This window comes from Netta rufina (genome assembly GCF_964035555.1).
Source record: "Netta rufina genome assembly, chromosome: W".
In the NCBI taxonomy this organism is placed as follows: Eukaryota; Metazoa; Chordata; class Aves; order Anseriformes; family Anatidae; genus Netta; species Netta rufina.
Genome location: NC_140139.1, coordinates 1,244,572 through 1,264,719, shown reverse-complemented (window position 1 = coordinate 1,264,719; position 20,148 = coordinate 1,244,572). Strand labels below are relative to the sequence as shown.

General features: G+C 40.3%; 2 protein-coding genes across 2 annotated transcripts; both read left to right on the top strand.

Annotated features, from left to right (window-relative positions):
* Positions 1–2: 2 nt before the first annotated feature.
* LOC311220839 (lung adenoma susceptibility protein 2) lies at positions 3–7,981 on the top strand (the record flags this gene model as incomplete). Its single annotated transcript, XM_084304483.1, has 8 exons — positions 3–121; positions 1,310–1,530; positions 1,977–2,747; positions 3,813–3,963; positions 4,654–4,762; positions 6,117–6,248; positions 7,006–7,079; positions 7,724–7,981. 8 exons carry the CDS (start codon positions 3–5, stop codon positions 7,824–7,826), a joined length of 1,680 nt encoding a protein of 559 aa, XP_084160609.1. The 3' UTR covers positions 7,827–7,981.
* Positions 7,982–11,470: 3,489 nt separating this feature from the next.
* Positions 11,471–17,303, top strand: DYNAP (dynactin associated protein; the record flags this gene model as incomplete). The annotated part of the gene is made up of 9 exons (XM_084304545.1): positions 11,471–11,548; positions 12,960–13,184; positions 13,816–14,022; positions 14,468–14,701; positions 15,301–15,454; positions 15,986–16,095; positions 16,272–16,385; positions 16,755–16,904; positions 17,190–17,303. 9 exons carry the CDS (start codon positions 11,471–11,473, stop codon positions 17,301–17,303), a joined length of 1,386 nt encoding a protein of 461 aa, XP_084160671.1.
* Positions 17,304–20,148: the final 2,845 nt, after the last annotated feature.

Genomic DNA, 20,148 nt, shown 5'->3' with positions numbered 1-20,148 from the left:
GCATGCCGGGAGTTGTAGTCCCAGCTCGCCCCGCCCCGCTGCGCCGCCAGCCCGCCTCGGACTACAACTCCCATGAGGCCGCGCGTGCCCGCCGCCATTTTGTGTGGGGGTGCGGGCTCGGGTAGCGCTGAGAGGGCTCTGGGGGCCCCGCGGGGCGTGAGGGGCTCGGCTCGTCCCGGCTGCTTGTCCCGGGCTAGGCGGGGGGCACCGGCGGTATTTTGGGGTCAAAGGGACCCAGGAGGCTTCCAGCAGCCCTGCTGTAGGGCCCCGCTCCTCCTTTCCTTGTAAATCGTGGTGATCCGCGTCTGCGTGTGGTGCTCTGCGTAATAAAGTTACTAATTCCTGTGCCTCGTTGCAGCGTCTGCTTCTTTCTAACACACTAACGTGCTTCTCAAATGGGCTTTTGCTTGCAGGAATTACAATTACAAGGAGGTTTTGGTCTTGTTTGTAGGATTTGGAGCCAGTCTGCCCTTCGGTCCATGGTTTGGGGGGTTACGGAGTCAGCTTGGAAAGCGTTAGCCAAATTGTGTAAATTGGATAAATCTTAAGTGCTCCGATGCTAAATCAGTTCTTGTTGTGACCTGTAAAATAATACTGATGTGTGTACACATCTGGCCATATAAAAGAACCTACAGGTTCATACGTTTCTACTTCAGTTACATTCAATTTTTTTTTTTTCTTTATACTAAGCTACTTCTGTCATTTTCTATGAGGACCCCCGGTGTGCAGGCTCTGAAATAAAAGATAACGATATTCCTGCATTTCTTTGCTAAATGTCAGCAATATGAAGCACAGTTATTGGAAAAGCTGAGGATCCTTGGGAACTAGTGAGGAGCTGGATTTCTTTGCCATCCTCTCAGCTCTGTGCTCTGCTAAAGCTTCGGTATACAAGAAGTTTCCCCTATTGAGATATATATTTTATATATATATATATACATATAATATTTTTTTTCTCCCTGAGGCTTTATTTTCTCTCCTTTGCTTTTCTAGGCGTGACGCCTATGGATGACTAACTTACTTGAAAAGCAGGAAGTCGAATAGCTAAATATTATTTTCCTCCAGATTACTGACATTTTACATAACTAAAAAAAATCATAGATACATTACAGTTTGAGAACAAACTGTATTTATATTAAACTGTATTTAAGTTATTTCAGTGCAGGTGATGACTTGGGCTTTCTTTTTCCATTTAGATACCTTAAAAAATGAGTGAAGATCCAAACAGAAATCTGGATAAACACCACGACCAGCTTAATAAAACAAGCAGTGTCTCCTCTCCTGATTCAACAGTATCTGTTCTTCTAACCAGCATTGGCAGCAGCAATTCGTGCTCCTGCAGTTTGATTCAATACAAGGACAAGCTTTACAGCTCTGCATCTGAGGCGCTGCAAGCTTATATCGAAGATTTTGATCTAAGTCTCACGTCTTCAGAAATAACCACTGGGAAGATCTGCCTGTGTCAAAGTACTCCCAAACCAGCGGAGTTTTCAAAGCATCACGTCAAAGGAAAACACTGTGTGTTTTCTGCAAGTACGTCTTTTAACAAGTTTTGATGTTTTCTGGTTGTTTTTTGTTTGGTTGGTTGTTTTTTTTTCCCCTCCATTGCCAATGGTTTTGCAACTCCTTGTCTCATGTCAGCTGTTTTGGTGGAGTATTCCCTGTATGACTGCCTGCAAGTCTTTGTGATATAATAAATGATGCTTGATCATGGCTAGCAATATTTGTCATTCTCTGTGGTGCAAATATTGCATTCAGAAAATATTCCAAACTGTAAATGTGTATTCCAAAAGGTGACGTAACTTTTAACTGCTGGGTTTTTTTATCAAGATCCCGATCCCTGCAAGAACTAGAATTCAGTACCCCTTGGTTAATAATACACCCAGCTTTAATTTATTACTCCACGTTAGATCTTACAAGTGTGTCATTCTGCTATGCTTGAAGTTATGCGATTCATGTAAACTGTCTTTGTTTTTCAGCATTGGATGACTGTAACGAGCACGTCGGATTAAGTTCTCTTGCTTCACCCTATAGAGGGGAGATGGAATGTGACCCAGACTCGATTAGTCTTGCGACAGATGATCTGTTAGCTTTTCCAGCAGATGGATCGCTGCCCTGCGTCCCGAGCAGGCCTTTTAAATCAAGACATCAAAATAGTGAGAGGAGCAGATGGCCACTTAAAAAATCTGTCTGCCCTTCCCACACCGTGTCACTCGATACTGAGAGGGGTTCCTGTCTTCAGGAGAACAGCAAAGCTGATGCTAATCAGAATGTACACAAAGCCTTCAATAAAAGGAAATACGATGTGTTTACACCTAACAAGTACTCTATCTCCTCAAAAGGAAGTTCCAGACCCTTATCTGTTGAGAACTCTGCCACTCTTCCTGCTAAGAATTACCCAAGGTGGCTTACCAGTCAGAAGGCTGACTTAAGTGTATCAGGGATAAGCAGTATTCCCAGTTCTCACTACCCAGTCTGGCTGAAGAGTCATAACCTTTTCTCTGCTGCGACTAAAGAAAGTGATGGACACAATTTTAACACCCAAAGCAAAGCTTCCTCTTCGCAGATTTCTGAAATGCTGAAAAAACAGTGCTCCGTAGATGAGGACGGTGCTGATTTTCTTAAAAAAAGTGGTTGCCTGGATCTGACAGGTGATAACGAAGTAGCAGAAAGTTGCAAGTATGACAGCCCAGATGCACTCCTCCAATCTGGTACCTCCTTTGCAAAGCGCACCAACCAGTCATTCGGAGGTAACTAGAGTTCACAATTGTTTCTGAATTTTGAGGGTGAGCTAATGAATTTCATTTTCAAACAAAAGCTCTCGTTATGTTAGTCTGCATTGTACAGCAGATTTATTTACTTCCATCTTTGACAAGTGATTCAAAGCATTTATTAGTAGATGACCAAGCTGCACAGCTTTTATACTGTAAATTTTCATATATTAGTGAGTATTTAAGCATTCCTTTTACAGGAGAGAATATTTATTACGGTGGCATAGCTTACAGCAAGATAACAACAGTAATTCTACAAATATTCGAATAGAATTTCAAGCTTTACATTAAATTATATGATGTCTATTCTTTTTCTTCATTATGCAAAGCACAAATATTGATCTCTTCTTTCTTCCAAGAGGTTAGATGCAAAAGCTAAGTTAAAATGTTGTGAATTCAAAGTCACAAAATGCCAGATAACGGAAATGTCTGCAAACACCTTTCCAATATGTATGCATGATGGACTTCAGATGCATGCATATATCGTTTTTTTTTTCCCAAACAGAATTTTTCTATCAATCATGAAAAGGGTGGGTATAAAAATAGATGAGAATGTCTCTGTCGTGATTAGTGCTTGTCTCAACTTACTCTAAAATGTGAGTTCTGTGTGTGAGTTGTGTAAAAACAGCTCTTAGAAGAACCCATACAAATAAGAAAACTAACTTAAGTTTTTGCAGGATTAATAAATAATATTTGTTTGGTGAATTCATTACATTTCTACAGAAAATTTAATTAGATTTTCTACAGCATGAAAGCATATAATCATTAAATAATCTTGAATGCAGCACTTGTTTTATGTAGGAAGAGAAACACTTGATTACTTTAAACATTCTCCCAGCTAGAAACATCTTTTTGGTACTGCTGATTCACATTTTTTATTGCCATACCAACATAAGCAAAGGTGTTGTGCTGTGGCTACACAATCTGTAAAATATTTCCAGTGCTAATTCATCTCTAGTAATTTTGAGTATTACATAAAATTAAAAGTAGTGCGGAAATAATGTGTCCAATCCTCTCCAAGGGCTTTCTGTCCTTGCTTTTTAGAAGACCAACTTGAGATGCTCACTTTGAAGGCTGACAGAGACGTGGAGAGTTCAAATGAAGGTTTGTCAAACGCTCTGGAAGGTGATGGCAGTCCTTCTACCACAGATATACTCGGAGCAGAAAGATCCTGGGAAAATGTTCCGGGTGCTTTGTAAGTAAATAAACACAGATTACGAAATCCTTTGTTAAGAAAAATGCATTATGTATTTAATTCCTTTTGTGTAGAGTTTATAAATATTGGTAATACGGCATGTGCATAAAGGATTTATTGTTAGATTTCCTGCCTAGTGCTAAATATTTGATATTCTGAGGTCAGATTAGTGCACTACTTTCCCTTTTCCACTGTCTTGCAAAGAGTGCTATCAATATTATTGTTGTCTTTTAATAATAGATTTTATATATCATTGATACACAAAGGTATTTACTTCAAGAGAACAATTATTCGGTGGAATTTAAATTGATAAATTTAAGGGTATATGAAAAATGAAATAATTTAGTTATATTTAACAGGCGAGCAAAAGTCTCAACCTGCAGCATTCCTATTACTAAAAATATTATTAAAATAACTGTTTTTCTTTGGGTGTTGAATATATAATTGCAGATGTAAGAAAAACACCTCTGTATGCTGTATTATAGCTAAAAATTAGTTGTCTTTAATTTATTATTATTATTATTTAGTTAGTTGCTTTTTAGGGCTACTCAGGGTTTGATTTAACTGGCAAAACTGGAAAAAAGTAGTAGTGTGGTTCTCTCATAGTCAGTTTTCATCAAAAAGACTGTTGAATTCTTTCAGATTATCAACCTGTTGTTCTTCTCCATTGCATGTTTAATGTCGCTGCAGCAAATCACCAGTGGCTGCATGCTGGGAGGACAGAAACAATCCTCTGCCATTCCCCAAGGCAGACATCATCCATAAATTCTTGGAAGACTGTTTAGATGACAAAAACAAGGTCAGTAAAATTGAGGGTTTACTGCTTAGAGTGCCCCAAACGTGTAAGGCTGGTAAATATCAGAAGGGGAGATACCTCTACATTGGTTTTCTTCTCCTAAAATGTACAAAGTAGAAAGTCAAACTGCCATAATTTAGTCGTATTTCAGCATGATGAATTCTTAAAGTTATTAAATCCCATGAGCTAACACTTAGTTTTACTTTTACATTCCATATTTAGTTTAAACAGTAATTTTCCTGCCTCGAGTAAAAGAAAAAAAGGTTTTATTATAGATTTATTAAATGGTTCCTATTTAAGAGCCTTGCTGGTGTCGTGCTGGGTATGAGTCAAGTTCAAGGGGTAAATTAATATATTATTATTCACGCTGTCGCACTGGAATTGGGTTTTGGATTGAATCGACTCTCTTTAGATTATTCATTATTTTAATCCCCTTCTTACATGTTAATCGCCTTCTTGGCAGTCTTAGTATTGTTCAGTCTTTCATTTTAATTATATGAACCCTTTCCATTTCTATTACCCTTTCCTCAGCTAGGGAGATGAGCCCCGAGCCCAGTGTTCTAGTTCAAAGGCATAACGTTCATTTCTGTCGTGGTATGTTGCTTTTCCTTTCTGCCCTCTGTCCTTGCATCTTAACCGCTCTAACATTCTCTTTTCCCATCCTGCAGAAAAACAAAGGATTATCCTTTAAGTTAGTCCACAGTGGCACACGTTTCTGTTCCCCTACGGAGTTGTTTGACACAGAACCTAACAATCTGCATGAGTAATTTAAATGATTCTCTCTAATGAATTTGGCATCATTTCTAGAAAAGAGTTTTTCTTGATGACCCACAGTTTGGCACCTTGAATTATTTTGCTTGCTTGTTTTGTTTTTTATTATTGAAGGAGCAGCTATCACAAAGGTGTTAATTATATCAATGAATTTATGTTTATCAATAATATTGCTTACTTGTTCTGTTAGTTATAAGACGTTAAAAGATGTTCCAGCATTGCTGCCATAACATTAAAAGGACTTGACGCTGACAGCCATAATATTCTTGAATGATTTTACACAAGCCAGGGCTGAGACCTTTCTGTGTTGCTTCAGAACATACAAGCACAAAACAAAACAAAAATGCATGGATTTACAGTGACTTCACTAACTCTACAGTGGCATAAATTAAGATGATGCAGAGTAGCATGATTTATGTGCAATTTATCAATAGACTTGCAAAGAGCAGGTAGAGAGAAACACTCACAGATTTGCCTTTCAGCATTTTGAGGGAAACTTCAAAACTTCCTCGAATTTTTATGTATACTGATCAACAAATGTTGCTGTTACGTGCCCAATCAACACATTCTTTGGATTTTGGTTTAGGAAAACATCTTTTCTGGAGATCATAAGCACAGACCCCTGGAAGCCTTGAAGCTAATGTTGTTTAAGCTTCAAGCAATTCAGGGAAGATTAAACCCGAACGACACGGCTGAGCAAAAGGAAGAGTTTGAAAAAGTAAGTAGTCAGTTTCCTTGTACTCTCTTGGCAGTATCGATGTGCTGTTTACATTCTTTTATGGCTGAGCTTTCCAGTCAGCTTCAAACCAACACTGCCAGCAGATTCCATCCAGGTTGCATCAAGATCCAAATTGCTGTGCCCTAAAGCCCCGTGTCTTTTTGCTGTTCCTGCTGCCGTTGTGAATCAGTCTCTGTGCAGAAAGCGCTGCTTATCCAGAAGGTGGCGACATTCCAGAGAATCCTGCCCAAACAGAGCACATCACGCTCCCCTGCTGCTCGAGCACCAGCTACAGCAGCCACTTGATGTGTTCTGGACAAGCTGCCTCCTGATTATATCCCAATTAATATCAGGCTTTCAGGGGCATTTGAGAATCGCATTTTTAAAAAGTCACTCTCAAGTGTTTTATCCTCGCCTGCTTTAGCATCAGTGATTCAGTATTTTGCGTCCCTTATGTTTCAAAATTCACAGATTAATTTCTTTATAACATTTTCACAATGCTTCTTATATCCAGTTCTTAAAGTTTATGTCCTGTACTCAGTAGTGAATGAATTCTCCATGCATATGTATAAGGAATGGGCCAGGGGGAGCAACCTTCTGCAACATCATAGCTGCACAGGAACTTGGATTAAACCCCTCCTGAATTATTCTGTGTTTCCATAAAGTTTTTGGTAATCCTTTCCAATGAAATGTGCTATATATTTTTTTTTTTCTGTCACATTCAGGTATGTTCCTCAGTTTACAATTTATTTTTTAGCTTTTTGAAAAAGGAGATGCTGAATTAAAACTCTGTGACAGCGAGATAATCCCTCTTACCAATTCTATTCAGAAGTAAGTGACTGTCGATTTTCTGATTGTTCACTGTTTTCAGAAAGTAGAGAGAAAGAATGATTAGCAGAGAGTTGTTGTGGGATCTGAAAAATGTTAAGAATAAGCAAATTGTGAATAATTAACAACAATCCTACCGGAAAGTCGTAAGTAACTAAAGAAATAATAACTTTGAGAAAAGGCAGAGTGGAAAACACGTTTTGATTACACAGAGCATTGGTTTCAACAAAAGTCAGTGTCGCAGTATAATACTGTGATGTGAAATTAAAAGGTTTGTGTAAAAATACAGTAACTTTTAGAGTGATATGCTCTTTGATAACATGATTTAACACGTTTATCACCGTGTTAAATACCTATTCCATAATAATTTAATAATTTAATAATTTGCATGAGTGCCCATATTTGAGAAGACGTGTTTAGAATTTCAGTTCCCCACAATATTTTCTCTTTTTCTAAAAGAAAACCTTAATTTGTTTTATAATCTCTAAAACAGAACGAGTGGACAGTTAGACAAGATGATGGGAACTGTTTCTAATACAATTCAAAGTGATAAACTGTTAGTAAGCAAACTGCTAGTAAAACATGATTTTGTGTTGATTGTAACTACTTAGACACTGTTATTAAAGTCTTCATAATTCCTACTTTAGGGCTTTACACCATGTGTCACATCTTAAGAGTCTTCCTGAAGACACCAATGTGAAACAAGAGCAAAGTGATGATCGTCAAGAAAATAAAGAAGAAAAAAGCTGATACCTACGAAGTTTAATACTGTGTAATTTAAATAATTTGTCAGCTTATACATTGTTCATTTTTTTTGAAAGGTGGACCAGTGCCTGCTCTGAAAAAAAACATTTTATTCATTATTTCTGTACCTGTTCATTTCTTTCACGAGTTATCTCAAACCTGGAGTTATTAGTGCTTCCAGTAGGGTATTACAACATGTGAGGAGACACCACTTTTCGAAGAACATGGAATTAAACCAAAATTAACATTTCATGGAAAAAGCCCTGTGTATTTATATTTTTCATAAAAATAATAAAATAAACTAAACTGTTTGTCCAGTTCTGGGTATCATAGTTGCACAGCCTGTTAGATTTTTTCTTATTTTCTTATCAGAATTTTATTGCCAATGAAGAGTATTTTAAAGAGGGCTTTGATTACTTATATATCAATGGAAAAGTAAGTTTTAGGATACGTACACGAGGCACTTCTTGCAGTTATAGCTGGAATTTTGTTTTCTTGTCAGTAAAAGTGAATTTACCACTCAGGAACAATAAATGAGTATGTAAGTCAAGGACCAAACAGCAGTTATTGCCATTTCCAACTTGTCAGTGGTGTTCGTTTCCTGGAGGCTAGATCAGGGAAAAGGCATTTTATTGAACTCTAATCTTTGTTTCGATAGTGACGGGGTGGGGAAGGGAGGCAGAAAGCCCGAGTCCGGCGCTTGGAGGAAATAATAAATTAGCAGGAGTCGTCAGAAGGAATGTCACCGTTTCTCAGCAAGTTACAAGAAGTGTTTGCTGAGGATGTACAGAAGTGTCCGTGATCGTATGTATTTGCATACACAGGAAATCTTTTCTGCAGAAAGCACTTCCTGAATTGCAGTGTGTATATAAATGAGTAAAACCGAGCTGGGACAGTTAAGGCTTTGATGAGGACAAGCCTTGTGCTCTCAGACCTTGCGAAGATCCCAGCGGGGGTAAGACAGAGGGTTGGCATGGTGGGAGGAAGGCGGATGGGAATTTTGTCTCTGGGATTTCTGTCCTTCCGAGGGGAAGACCCTATGTGATGCTGGGCTTTAAATGGGATAGCTGTGTGCTGCCGTTGTATTTGCCTCTGGAAATTTGCATCAGGGCATCTCTCAGCATCAGCTCACACCGATTTGAAAAGAGGCTGGTATAAGAAAACTTATTTTCAGGGTTCAGATATCACGAAGACTGCCAGCTGAGGGGTAGTCTGGTTCATTTATACCCCTTTTAGCCTGAAAAGAAGGATCTGAAAAACTGCAAGCCCTGTAGTCACTCATTATCAATAGCATAATAATAGTTGTCACTATTAATTCTTTTCCTGTGTAACGAGGTGAACTCCTACGCTGTCAAGCATTTGTCAAAATATGTTTGTGGAAGCTCACACATATATACAGACCTGGAGCTGTGAAACCCTTGAAAATCATGGTTTTCTTTCTTGTTGATCATCGATTCATTGATCTACCATGTTTTTTCATTTTTCTTTCCTTACTTAAAATATTCGGTTGCGTTTACAGTCAGAAAATCTGTGCGGAGAGAGTTGCTGTTTGGAGAGAAAGGAGAACAGCTTTTCATTACATTTCTCTGTGAATCTTTACCTTTGCGTCAAAGTTTAGAGAATAAAAGGAGAGAATCTGCTGGAAGTCTCCTGGTGGCAATAAAGGGAGAAAAAAGCCCGAGTGCTATTACGTTGAGATCCTGCCATTAAGTCCACCAAACCACAAAAAGATGAGATGGGAAAAAAAACATTGTAAAAAATATAATTGAATAATTTGCCCCAAGGAGATGTTATTTGACCAAATATCTGTTGGGAAAAAAATCAATTGAACAGAGTAGATCCAGGATATTTTTAGGCTATGAGGATGTCAGGTTTTGATCAGAGTGTGAAGTACAGGATTTAAAGGATTTAAAGGTTTTTAGAAGGAAAAAGCGACTTCACCAAATTCAGAGGTCTGTTTGCAAAATCCTGGGAAAATAGCCTAGAAAAAAAGACGCTCAGGAATTTGGATGTTCATCAAGATGTAATGAAATATAATGGTAGGGCATCGTTACATGGAACAGTGAAAATCAATATAATTTGGCGTGTAGTCTTCAAAGGTCTCCAAGAAGGAAGCACCAAGGAATCGGGTGGAATTGCACCTAACCGTGAGTCACCTTTGACTTTTGTGCTTTTTGGAAGAGCGTAAAGAGGAGAGACAAGGAGGAAGAATGGTCAAAGCTAATAAAAGGGCACCAACGTCCCTCATTGTTTACAACAGTCCCTTACTGACAGAAAGGAGGACCTGGGAAAACCCTGGTCCAGGAGTTTCCTGCAGAGATTAATAAATTAGGCCTGTGAAGATACGATGTTTACTTAAAGCATCAGCAGCAATCAAGCAGGTAGCAATACCATGGAGGGAAGGTGAATAAAGTTCAGATTAGAAAAGAGAAAGCGTGACGGAGAGGGCTGACGCAAGTTACCTGTGGTCAGTGGACTGTCCCGTTTGGCATTAATGCCAAGCTCCTGCTGGAGAGAGGAAAAGGAAAAGGAAAAGGAAAAGGAAAAGGAAAAGGAAAAGGAAAAGGAAAAGGAAAAGGAAAAGGAAAAGGAAAAGGAAAAGGAAAAGGAAAAGGAAAAGGAAAAGGAAAGGAAAGGAAAGGAAAGGAAAGGAAAGGAAAGGAAAGGAAAGGAAAGGAAAGGAAAGGAAAGGAAAGGAAAGGAAAAAAGAAAAGAAAAAAAGAAAAGAAAAAAAGAAAGCGTATTTATAAACGCTATGTATCAACCAAACCTAGTTTCCTTTTATGACAGGGTAACAGCATTTAACACTTCTGTGTCTCAAAACGAAGAATCACGGTCCATATTAAATTATTTTTAAGGAATCATTGGGATGGTTGGAGAACGGCACTTGGGGTTAACAAGGTTTGTCTAGTGCTTTCCATGATTTTCATTAATGGGGTGCAGTTGGAGAAGATCCGGAGGAGAGAGGCTGAAATGATGAAGGAGAGGGAAGTGTGATTTTATTGATTTATTTATTTTTCCCTTACCTAGCAAGCAGCCTGTCTGTTAAGTCAGGGGATGTAAACGGGGTCAGGAAAGACTTGGATTTTCACAGAATGAAGCAGAGGAAGGAAGGCATCTTCCTCTTTGGAGGAAGATTTCGGAGCTGGATGCGCTGCTGCGCGGTCATGTCGATGGTGGGAGGGTAACCCTAACGGGCTGCAATTGCAGCAAGAGTGGCTTAGCCTTGTGAAAAACTTCTCCATGATAAGGATATGTAAGCAGCAAAGTGTGTTGCCAAAGGAGTTTGGGAACCTCAACCGTTTTGCTTGTTGCAAAAGCAGGTTGTGTAACCCAAAGCTATAACTTCACCGCGGTAGGTCCTCCTGGGAGGGGACCAGATGACCTCTGATGATTCCTTTTTTTTTATTTTTCCCAGTATTTGGTGGTTCAGCCTCATCTCGTTGCCATGTGTCAGCCCTTTCTGCCGTAGCTCGGAGTTTCTCTATTGCTGCCCATCGCTGCACAAGGGCGCTGCGCTCGGTGCCGCTGCCGTGCAAAGGCGATGAGTCACTTCCCCGGCCTTAATGCAACATAAATGAGCACACGTCGCAATTAACAGCCTCTTCTTCCAACGTTTCTCTTGTCTTTTGCAGGTTCATCTATACTAAATGGATAACCAGGCCTTTGAAATGCACGGGGAGAAAATACAAAGCTCTTCGAAAGGAAAAGAGTGGCCCAAGAAAGAGGTACCAGCCAGTTTCTTGTAGTCTTCTCAAAATATTATTAATAGATATAGTTAAGATTAAGCCCTTACTTCGTATTAGTTCACCATATGACCCCATCCTATACCATTAAGACGGTCCTGAGGAAAACAAAACTCCCAAGGGCTTCTGCTGCCAAGGTTTTATGACATCCTATCTCACGTGCACATGCCGGGAGCTGGACAGCAAGACACAATTTCTTGGCCTCACTGAAGTTAAGAGCTAAATTATTTATCCCATGACAAAGTAATTATCTTTGGAGGATTCCCCCTTGATTTTAACCAAAACAGCTACTTAAAAGCCCATTTTGTGGTCATGTTTAGCATCTCTTCGGAGTTACACATTTGAGTACTATTTCATTTTTTTTCTTTATTTTTTTTTCTTGCCCTTGAGAAAATCCACTCTCTGTGATTTTCTCCTTAAAGTTTTTGCTCCTTGGGATTTTGAAGGAACTTCATGGAGAAGGAGCTGGCGTAGTGCTCCTAGGGCCCTGCGTGTGTTTGCAGCCTGCCCCTTGGCCGTAAATATGGCAAAACCAGCGATTTCCTCAATATAATAAAATAATCGATTGAATCGGTGCCACTGCTGTGAAAATGCTGTAAATTAAAGGTCATTCCAGCCTAGAAAATGAGGATTTTGAACACATTTAGATCTAACGCCTCGTTCTCTGATGAGACTCTGTGGTCTATGTACGGCTGTTGTAATATTTAATTGAATGCAAGCTTGAAAAAAGGGGTAATTTAAACTGAGGAAGGGATTATTACTGAGTAAAATACATTGGTATTTTGAGCACTTTTCCACTGGTAAGGGAAATTTATTAGCAAAGAGCTTTTGTCAAAGAGATTCATGAAAGAGGTCATTTTGTTAAAATCCGAGGGCAACCTACAGATATTTCACTTCTGATTGTCCAGCTGAAGGGATCAGCTTTCATAGCTCATTTTCAGGCACTCGGCACCTGAAAATCAATCTTTTAAAGGTAGATCAAGCTGTGCACCTCAGAATCACCGGAGGTTAAAAATCTGGGTCGGGGAATATGGTTTTGATTCATCTGAATCAGCAGCTTGTAAGAAAAACTGGTAAGGGGCAGGAAAACTGAAAATCCTCATCGAGGAGATGTTTTCTGCTGAACGCCTACAGTAGGCTTCAGGTGCTTGTAAAACCCCGTGCTGATGATGTGTTTTCAGTCAGTGAAACAAGGAAAGGACGGAATGAAGAAGCCCTATAACATGTGCTATAAGGTTTCCCTACAATGCGCCCAAAGATTTGGTTATAAGCGTGTTTCTGCAAGGTTAACGATTCTGGTGTGATAACAAAGGAATTATCACAAACCTTTTCCCGCGTGTTCAACCTAATAGAGCTCCTTGTTTTGTTTCGCTGGGCTTTTCCCTAATGCCAGGAAAGAAAAGGCAACTGGTCGCTGATGAAAATCTTCCTGGTTTGTCTGCTGGCCTGCGTTATCACCACTGCCATCGGAGTGCTGGTCTTGGCCTTGGTCTACACAACCACCACCCACATCGTGAAAGAAGTCAGCGTTACAGATGATGGGGCAACCTCCACGAAACCGGAGGAAAAGAGCGTGGATGTCAAGTTCCAGTTCCTCAATCATCTGACAAAATCCAAGGTAAATTGTTCAGTGATATTCTAGCATCGTATGTAGAAGTTGAATGGATTCATGTCACCTACTTTTATTTATTTAAGTAATAGGTGACCAGTCTAGAATCTAGAAACAGTAACTTTTTAGTTCTTAAGACTGGATTCAAACAAATTCTTATGAATTCTTAAGAAAAATGAATCTTATGGCCTTGTTTCAGTGAGCTAACACATTAATTTACAATGTCACAAAGCTGCAGGAATTATGCAGGCTTTTTTTGCAAGTCTATTTTGATTTTAATAGAAATTTCCCCTTTGAGCAAACTCTAAAGACAAGATGCATCTCGTATTGTTATATAAAAATAATTTGTGATTGATTAAAATTTGAATTAATTTAAATTTAAAACTTAAATTTAATTTTGCTCAGCAAAGAGCGAAAAGGATAAACTAGGTAGCTGGACACTTTAAACTGATGACGGATATCCTGGTACTCGTACACATTATATTTAACTATGTAATATATTTGCAAATAAAAATGTGTTTAGGAATGCAAACAAAAGGACAAACAATGTGTATTAAGAGCAGAGCAACCCTTTTGATATGCCCTTCCCCTCTGCAAGATCCCCAGCTGATAAAACTATCCACTTTGACTCACTTTCCAGGTGTATAATTTCCCCGGTGGTGAAATTCAGTGGGCACGATTCAGGAATGATATAAACGAGTATGAAAATGACGAAGAAATGGAATTTGGGAAAAGTATCAATAACCACCGCTCTTCGATGACTTTTGGCACCTTGAGGATCAAAGGCAAAGGGCTCCGGGTCCCCCACTGGCACTTCAATGCCAACGAACACGGCTACCTGCAGCAGGTATTCCTGCTTGTTTCTAAATCTTTGAAATCTTCAAAAAGGTTTGCTCTACTTCACCTTAGCGTCAAATTTCATATCTGTAAAAATAGATAAAGAAAATAAAAAAGCTAAATAGAAACTCACAGTGAGGAAAAATTCAAGATACAAAATTTATTTGAACACAAAATCATATTTCCTTGGAAGTATATGTATTTTTATATATATATATATCAATTATTCGTTGTATTTCTAAGAATTATTACTCTTAGTTAATGCTAATAGCACATAACTGGGATTTAAGATCTCCAGCCCAACCCATTCTGTGGTCCTATGATTTAATTTCACTAAAGCTTGCAGGAGGGTGCATCAGGACCCGTTTTCTCCTAAGAGCCTATCTGAATTTGGGATCATATAGATGAAACGAGCAAGTTTTCATTGCTGTTGTTAAATTCTGATCGTGTTACAGGGCACTGCCTGGATTGGAGTCATTGGGGCAGACGGCAGCGGGGTCACCACGTACAATGTCACGGCTGGCCAGGTGATCTTCTTCCCCAGAAACACCGTGCACTGGATAAAGAACGTAGGCACGGAGGACTGCGTGTTCTTGCTGTTTTTCACGACACACGAAGAGCTTCAGACCTTGGATGTCGATGATGCATTCTTCTCTACCCCAGAGGATATAGCAGCAAGAGCATTAAAGGTCTGTATGCTGGGATAACCAGCCTCTGCCTAATCTTCTTGACGTTACCATGGCAGTCCTTTTTTTGGGGGAGAATTCCCCTTATCTCAGCTCATCTCCTCAGTTCCCCCAGTGTGGAGGGACGTACACTTACCCTACACTGTGCCACCCCCTGTGCTCCTTTATACACGAGGAGGAATAAACTTTTTGGGTCTTCACAGCTCATGGGGGAGCCTCCACAATTCCAAAGATGGAAGGGAAAATGATGTACTGAAGCCCAAAGCTCATCTCCCAACAACCCCTTGATGAATCTTGTGGTAAAATAATGTCTCGAGAAACTATAGATAAATCCACCTCCTTGTTAAAATGCAGCTAATCTGAGCTAACTAGTTGGCAGTGTTCCTTCATCAAGGCTCAGAAATTCTGCTGAGTCTGAGGAATCTGCACAAAACTGTGATAAATCTCCCCACCCTGAAAGAATTTGATGGGAGAGGGCAAAGCAAAGCCTTGACAGGACGAGGCAGCTAAGGAGATGAAGAAATGTCTGAAGAAATACAATCTGAATCCCACAGTTTGCTTTTGCGCATCTGTCAACTTGCTCCGCGTTTTGTGTCCCGCAGCCACAAGGTGGAGTCAACTTCATCAGGACCTTCAAGAAACAAGTGGAAGATCAAGCAGTCAACCTCCCTCCAAACCTGGACGAGCTCGTAAAAAGTGCCGACTACGTGCAGTCCCCGGACCACCAGGTGTGGCAGTACTTCTACAACCTCAAAGGTACGCATCCGAGGATCTGGGATGGAAGAGCTCTTAGTGCTTGTCGAGGGGGATCTGGAAACATTTCACTGAAACGTAGCTTCAAAGTAGAGAGAGTAATGATAATTTAAGGGGATTAAAAGAATAGGGAATTATAATGGTTTGTTAAGCATCCCTCTGTGCAGCCTGGGTGTGGTGATTACCAGGGAGCACCTAACGAACACAGATGGCAAAACTTAGTGCCAAGTAGCACGGTCTGTTCAAGAAGGCCTAAAAAAATACACTCGAAGCTATGTGTGTTGGTCTTGACAGCAATTTGGGGTGGAAAAGTTCCAGTCTGAGGTTTCCGTTGTGGTGATCTAACCACTCAAACATCCAACAAAGGAGATGGCATAGCGCCTAGTGGATAAGCCAAATGGGCTTTCTTTTTTGTTCTGGAGGCTCACAAGATTCAAGGCTTCAAGTTTAGCATGTAGTAATTCCCCAAAGTTCATTAACAACGTTCACAAAAGCTTGCTGTAAGTGCTCATTTAGCTATGTCTTTGGTTGAAGGGTCCAGAGAATATCGTTTCCCGGGAGGCATCTTCCAGTGGGCTCGCTACTACAGAAATAGCACCGGGCTGAATGAAACCGAGAAAATCTTCAGTGAGTCACTGAACAAGGTAAGTGCTTGCTTTTGAATAGCTACCTAAAAATAAGGCATTGAATAAGGTATTTATAAATAGGGCGTTTAGCTCCCTAAAAATAAGGCATCGAATGCATTTTGTGTAGGCTCGTCACCGCGATGTGATGTACAACAGGGACGTAACAAACTCTGAACATTTTTGTTGTTTTTCAGCATGAAAATACCCTGACCTTAGCAACTCTCAGGATATTCAACAATCAGCTGGGACAGCCTCATTTCCACTTCAATGCTAATGAGATGGGTTATGTCATTAGCGGCTGCGGACAGGTAATGCCTTCCCTCAGTAAGGGGCAAGCCAGTGGAGTTCTGGCTGGATAATAATCACAGATCTATTAACAAATCCTCATCCCTGATTATTAATCACACTTCAATTAGTATTATTACAAAACTTTTGGTGTCCACACATTCCTTCATTCCTTTTCAATAGAAATTTTGATCTCAGTTGCATTTGTGGAAGCCTGTCTGGTCAAAGTGGGCTTGTTTAAAGAGCAGAATTTGTCCTTCTTGCTCAGTTGTTCAGAGAAATCACACGTGCTCTTGAAAAGAATTCAGACTGAATAGTGGGAGAAGAAGGTAACAGTAAAATAAAACAAAACAGTACTTTTAAATTAGATCCTGCTGCTTTCCTTGCAACAGGCTGGAGTTATCACCTCCTCTGGAGCCACCAGCAGCTTCAACATTGGCATCGGAGATGTCATATTTTTCCCCGTTGGGACCCAGCATTACCTTAAAAGCATATGTGATGAAGACTTGCTACTGATTCTAGCCTACAGCACAGGCGACCAGGTGAGAAAACTTCACAGGAGGAGGCAGAAAAGCCCAACTGTACATAATCTTATGCTTTAAGCAGCTCTTCATCTGAGGAGCCAGAAGAAGGCTGTATTTTTCTAACCTAGGCATCCAGTGATATCAAGAGCTCCATGTAAGGCTTATTGTTAGCTGTATACCTTTATAGTCATTCATTTTCACTTCCATTTGAGATGCACTTTAATATTTCGTATCATTAATGCTGTAAAAATAGCCAGGTAGCTATGATTATTCTCTCTAAAATACTGTGTCTTTTCCTTACAGCTGGAAACTCTTCGCATGAACGACTACTTCCATGCGACAGCAGACCACATCCTTGCTCAGATTTTCTTCAAGGAACAGGACGAGTTCAAGAAGTTCCCAAGGTCTAAAAAATAGACTGCCGATAAGTGGTCTCAGCAGTTCATGGCTCCAAGGAGATTTTGTACAAGTGCTGTGTTTCTGGCAGCACCTTCTGATGCCTTTCTCACTGTTTATCCAGAAGAGATGTTCAGAAAATAGGATTTATGGTTACTAATTTTATTTTTTTTTCCCTGTTTGTATTTTTTTATCATGTATTATTTATAGTGCAATGTATTTTGAGTGTATATTAAATTAACTTCTACCTCTGCAATTGCCTTTGGTTGTGTACATTACCCATTATCCTGCTTTATCTCTTTCCTCACATTACCGAAGTTTACATTGATTTTCTGTCACGTCGACAGCACTTTATCTACCAGCATCTGCACAAACACAGCACATTCACCCAACTCTGTCTGCCCTGACACCAGGCATTGCTGTAAGCCCTGCCTCGAGGAGTGGCTGCAGGAACGAGCTCATCGTGCATTCGCCTCAAATTCACTCTCGCTGCAGCCCCCTCAGCTTAGTTCTTGCAAGTTCATACTTGTTTAGTTCTTGGAGCTTAAATCAAATCAGGATCAAGGTGGTTTACTAAGTTATTATTGCAGACATTGCCACCCTTTCCCCAAGATGGGGCCTCAAACACTCTGAGTTACCTTGCACCCAAGAAGAGGGCCTGGCTTATTATTAGAGCACTAACTGATTTCAGGTATGAAGAGAGCAACAGGCTCTGCTCATTACGAAAATGTCATTCAGGTGCCACCAATCAATCTGCCCAGGGCTCTGGTTTAAAGCAATTCAGCTGAAAAGGAGAAGGTTTAGATGCTGGATGCTTGTTTCTTTGTTGAGTTGCTCCTCAGGATGTTCTTCATGTCCTCAGCAGGTAGGGGAGATGCTCTGCTTGGCAGATGGGGAAGTGTAACCGGATAATGAACAGGGATGTGGCTCTTGTCCTGCTGTTGTTGTCTTCCTTTGCTGTGCTGATAACAACAGGCTGAAAGCTGAGGTCTCTTATCATGATTGCTGTGGCGTCTTCTGCCCACACAAGCCTTGCAGTCCCAACATGTAGAGTTTGTATGCTGCTTACAGGCACCCACTAATTATTTCAGTGCCTGGTTTCTGTCTGTCTCTTCAGCTACATGCTCCTTGGGCTGGCTTTGACCTGTTGTTGGAGTGGTTTGGCTTGCCTGTTGGTGTTATTCCACGTTGTGTTTAAGCTGCTCCTTAAAATACTATTTGGATGGGAACCTCCTACTCCATCTCCCTTACTTTCGTGCCAGTCTGCTCGAAACGCCACGCTCAGCAGTGCAGTGAATGCTCTCTGGAGAATCTCTTGGAAGGGCCACGAAGGGAAATGCATGGCTGTCGTTTATCATGCCGTAATGAAACAATCATTGCTTTGCATGTCCAAATTCATCAGGTTAACAGCCTGTGAAATGCGTTTTCCAGCGGTGATTACTGCCCAGTCAGCTGCTGTAGCAGTGCCCTTGTGCTTTGTAGGCAGGCTAGCATTGAGGAATGCTACAGTTTTGTTTGGTTTACTAAGTAATTAGCATGTTTTCAGCCTTATTTTCAATTCTGATGTTTTGGTCTGCTAATTGTAGACCAGTCCTCCAGCACGACGAAGTGGATTTCTCTGTAAGCGTGTATGCGGGTGGACTAACTTCACTAGTTGTCTTACTGATGGACTGGTTTTAATTATTCATTAATTTTTACAAATACTTGTAATTCAACTGCTGTCTCCATAGCTGCTTTTGATATCGGTCAGTCAACCTTTAGGTTGACATCAAACCCTTTTTCAGCTGGCTATGGTGGAGTCAATGCGATGTTAAATTCTGCTTCTTGTCTTTCCTATTGGAGTCAGAATCCAAAGAAATGGTCAAAGCAGAAGTGTCAGATCCCTGTTTTATGTTAAGCTGCCTAAACCAGGGACATCGTAGAGTGCTGGCCAGCTCCATCTTTCTTGTTATCATTCCTGGCTGTTAATATCACAGCTCTGCAGGTAATTCTTGGATAAAGTGATGTATTCAGTGGGTGACAGGATATCCTCTCCTCTTCTGCTTTCTCTTTGACTAGCAAATTATCTAGATTTCCCCCCCCAAATACTAGAGGCCTGAGATGATTTAACCAAAAGGTCATGAGGTCTGGCTCCTAAATGTGAGACTTGCCTCGAAACTCTCCTTCATCTCTTCCAAATCGTTATCCTATTTACCCAGAGGACAATAGGCTAGATGTTCAAAAAAATTTCCAAGTTGCATCAGTGAGAGGTTCTTGAATCGATGTGGTAGAGCTGGGCTTGAAATGCAGCTAACCATCTGTGATGAGCTTTGTCAGAAGAGATTAGGACCGAGCTTCTTAGTTCAGCTCTGAAGACAAAAAAAAAAAAAAAGGCTGAAAGCAATAGGAGTTGGAGATGTTGATAAGACTGTGGCACAGGGAGCTTCTCGCTGTTGGTTCTGGTTTCTGATAGCTGTAACTCCTGTTTGCCTGAGGGCTTTGCTTGAATCAACAGCTCTGGCTTTCTCAGAACATTCCTGCAGTGATTCACTTGAAATCAGAGGTGCTGTTCAGGTGTGATAAGCCCATCCTTACGTGTCCTCTGAAAATAATGGGTAAAGCATTGATTGGAACAGCACTACCTAAAGAATAAAGGCTGTGTTATCCCGCCCCCATGAGAAATATGAATTATGGCAAATATTTCTTGTCTAGAAATTAGCTAGGGGTATGAAATAGAATAGGTTTTGTCGTGTTGGGGTGGTTATAATCAGAAGCACTATTACAATGGGTGTGACACTTGAGCGGTTGGCGGCGTGTGAGTGAAATTCATGTGGAGTAAGTCATCCTGTGGCTCACTTCAGACAAATCATCATGTGGTGACCTGCTG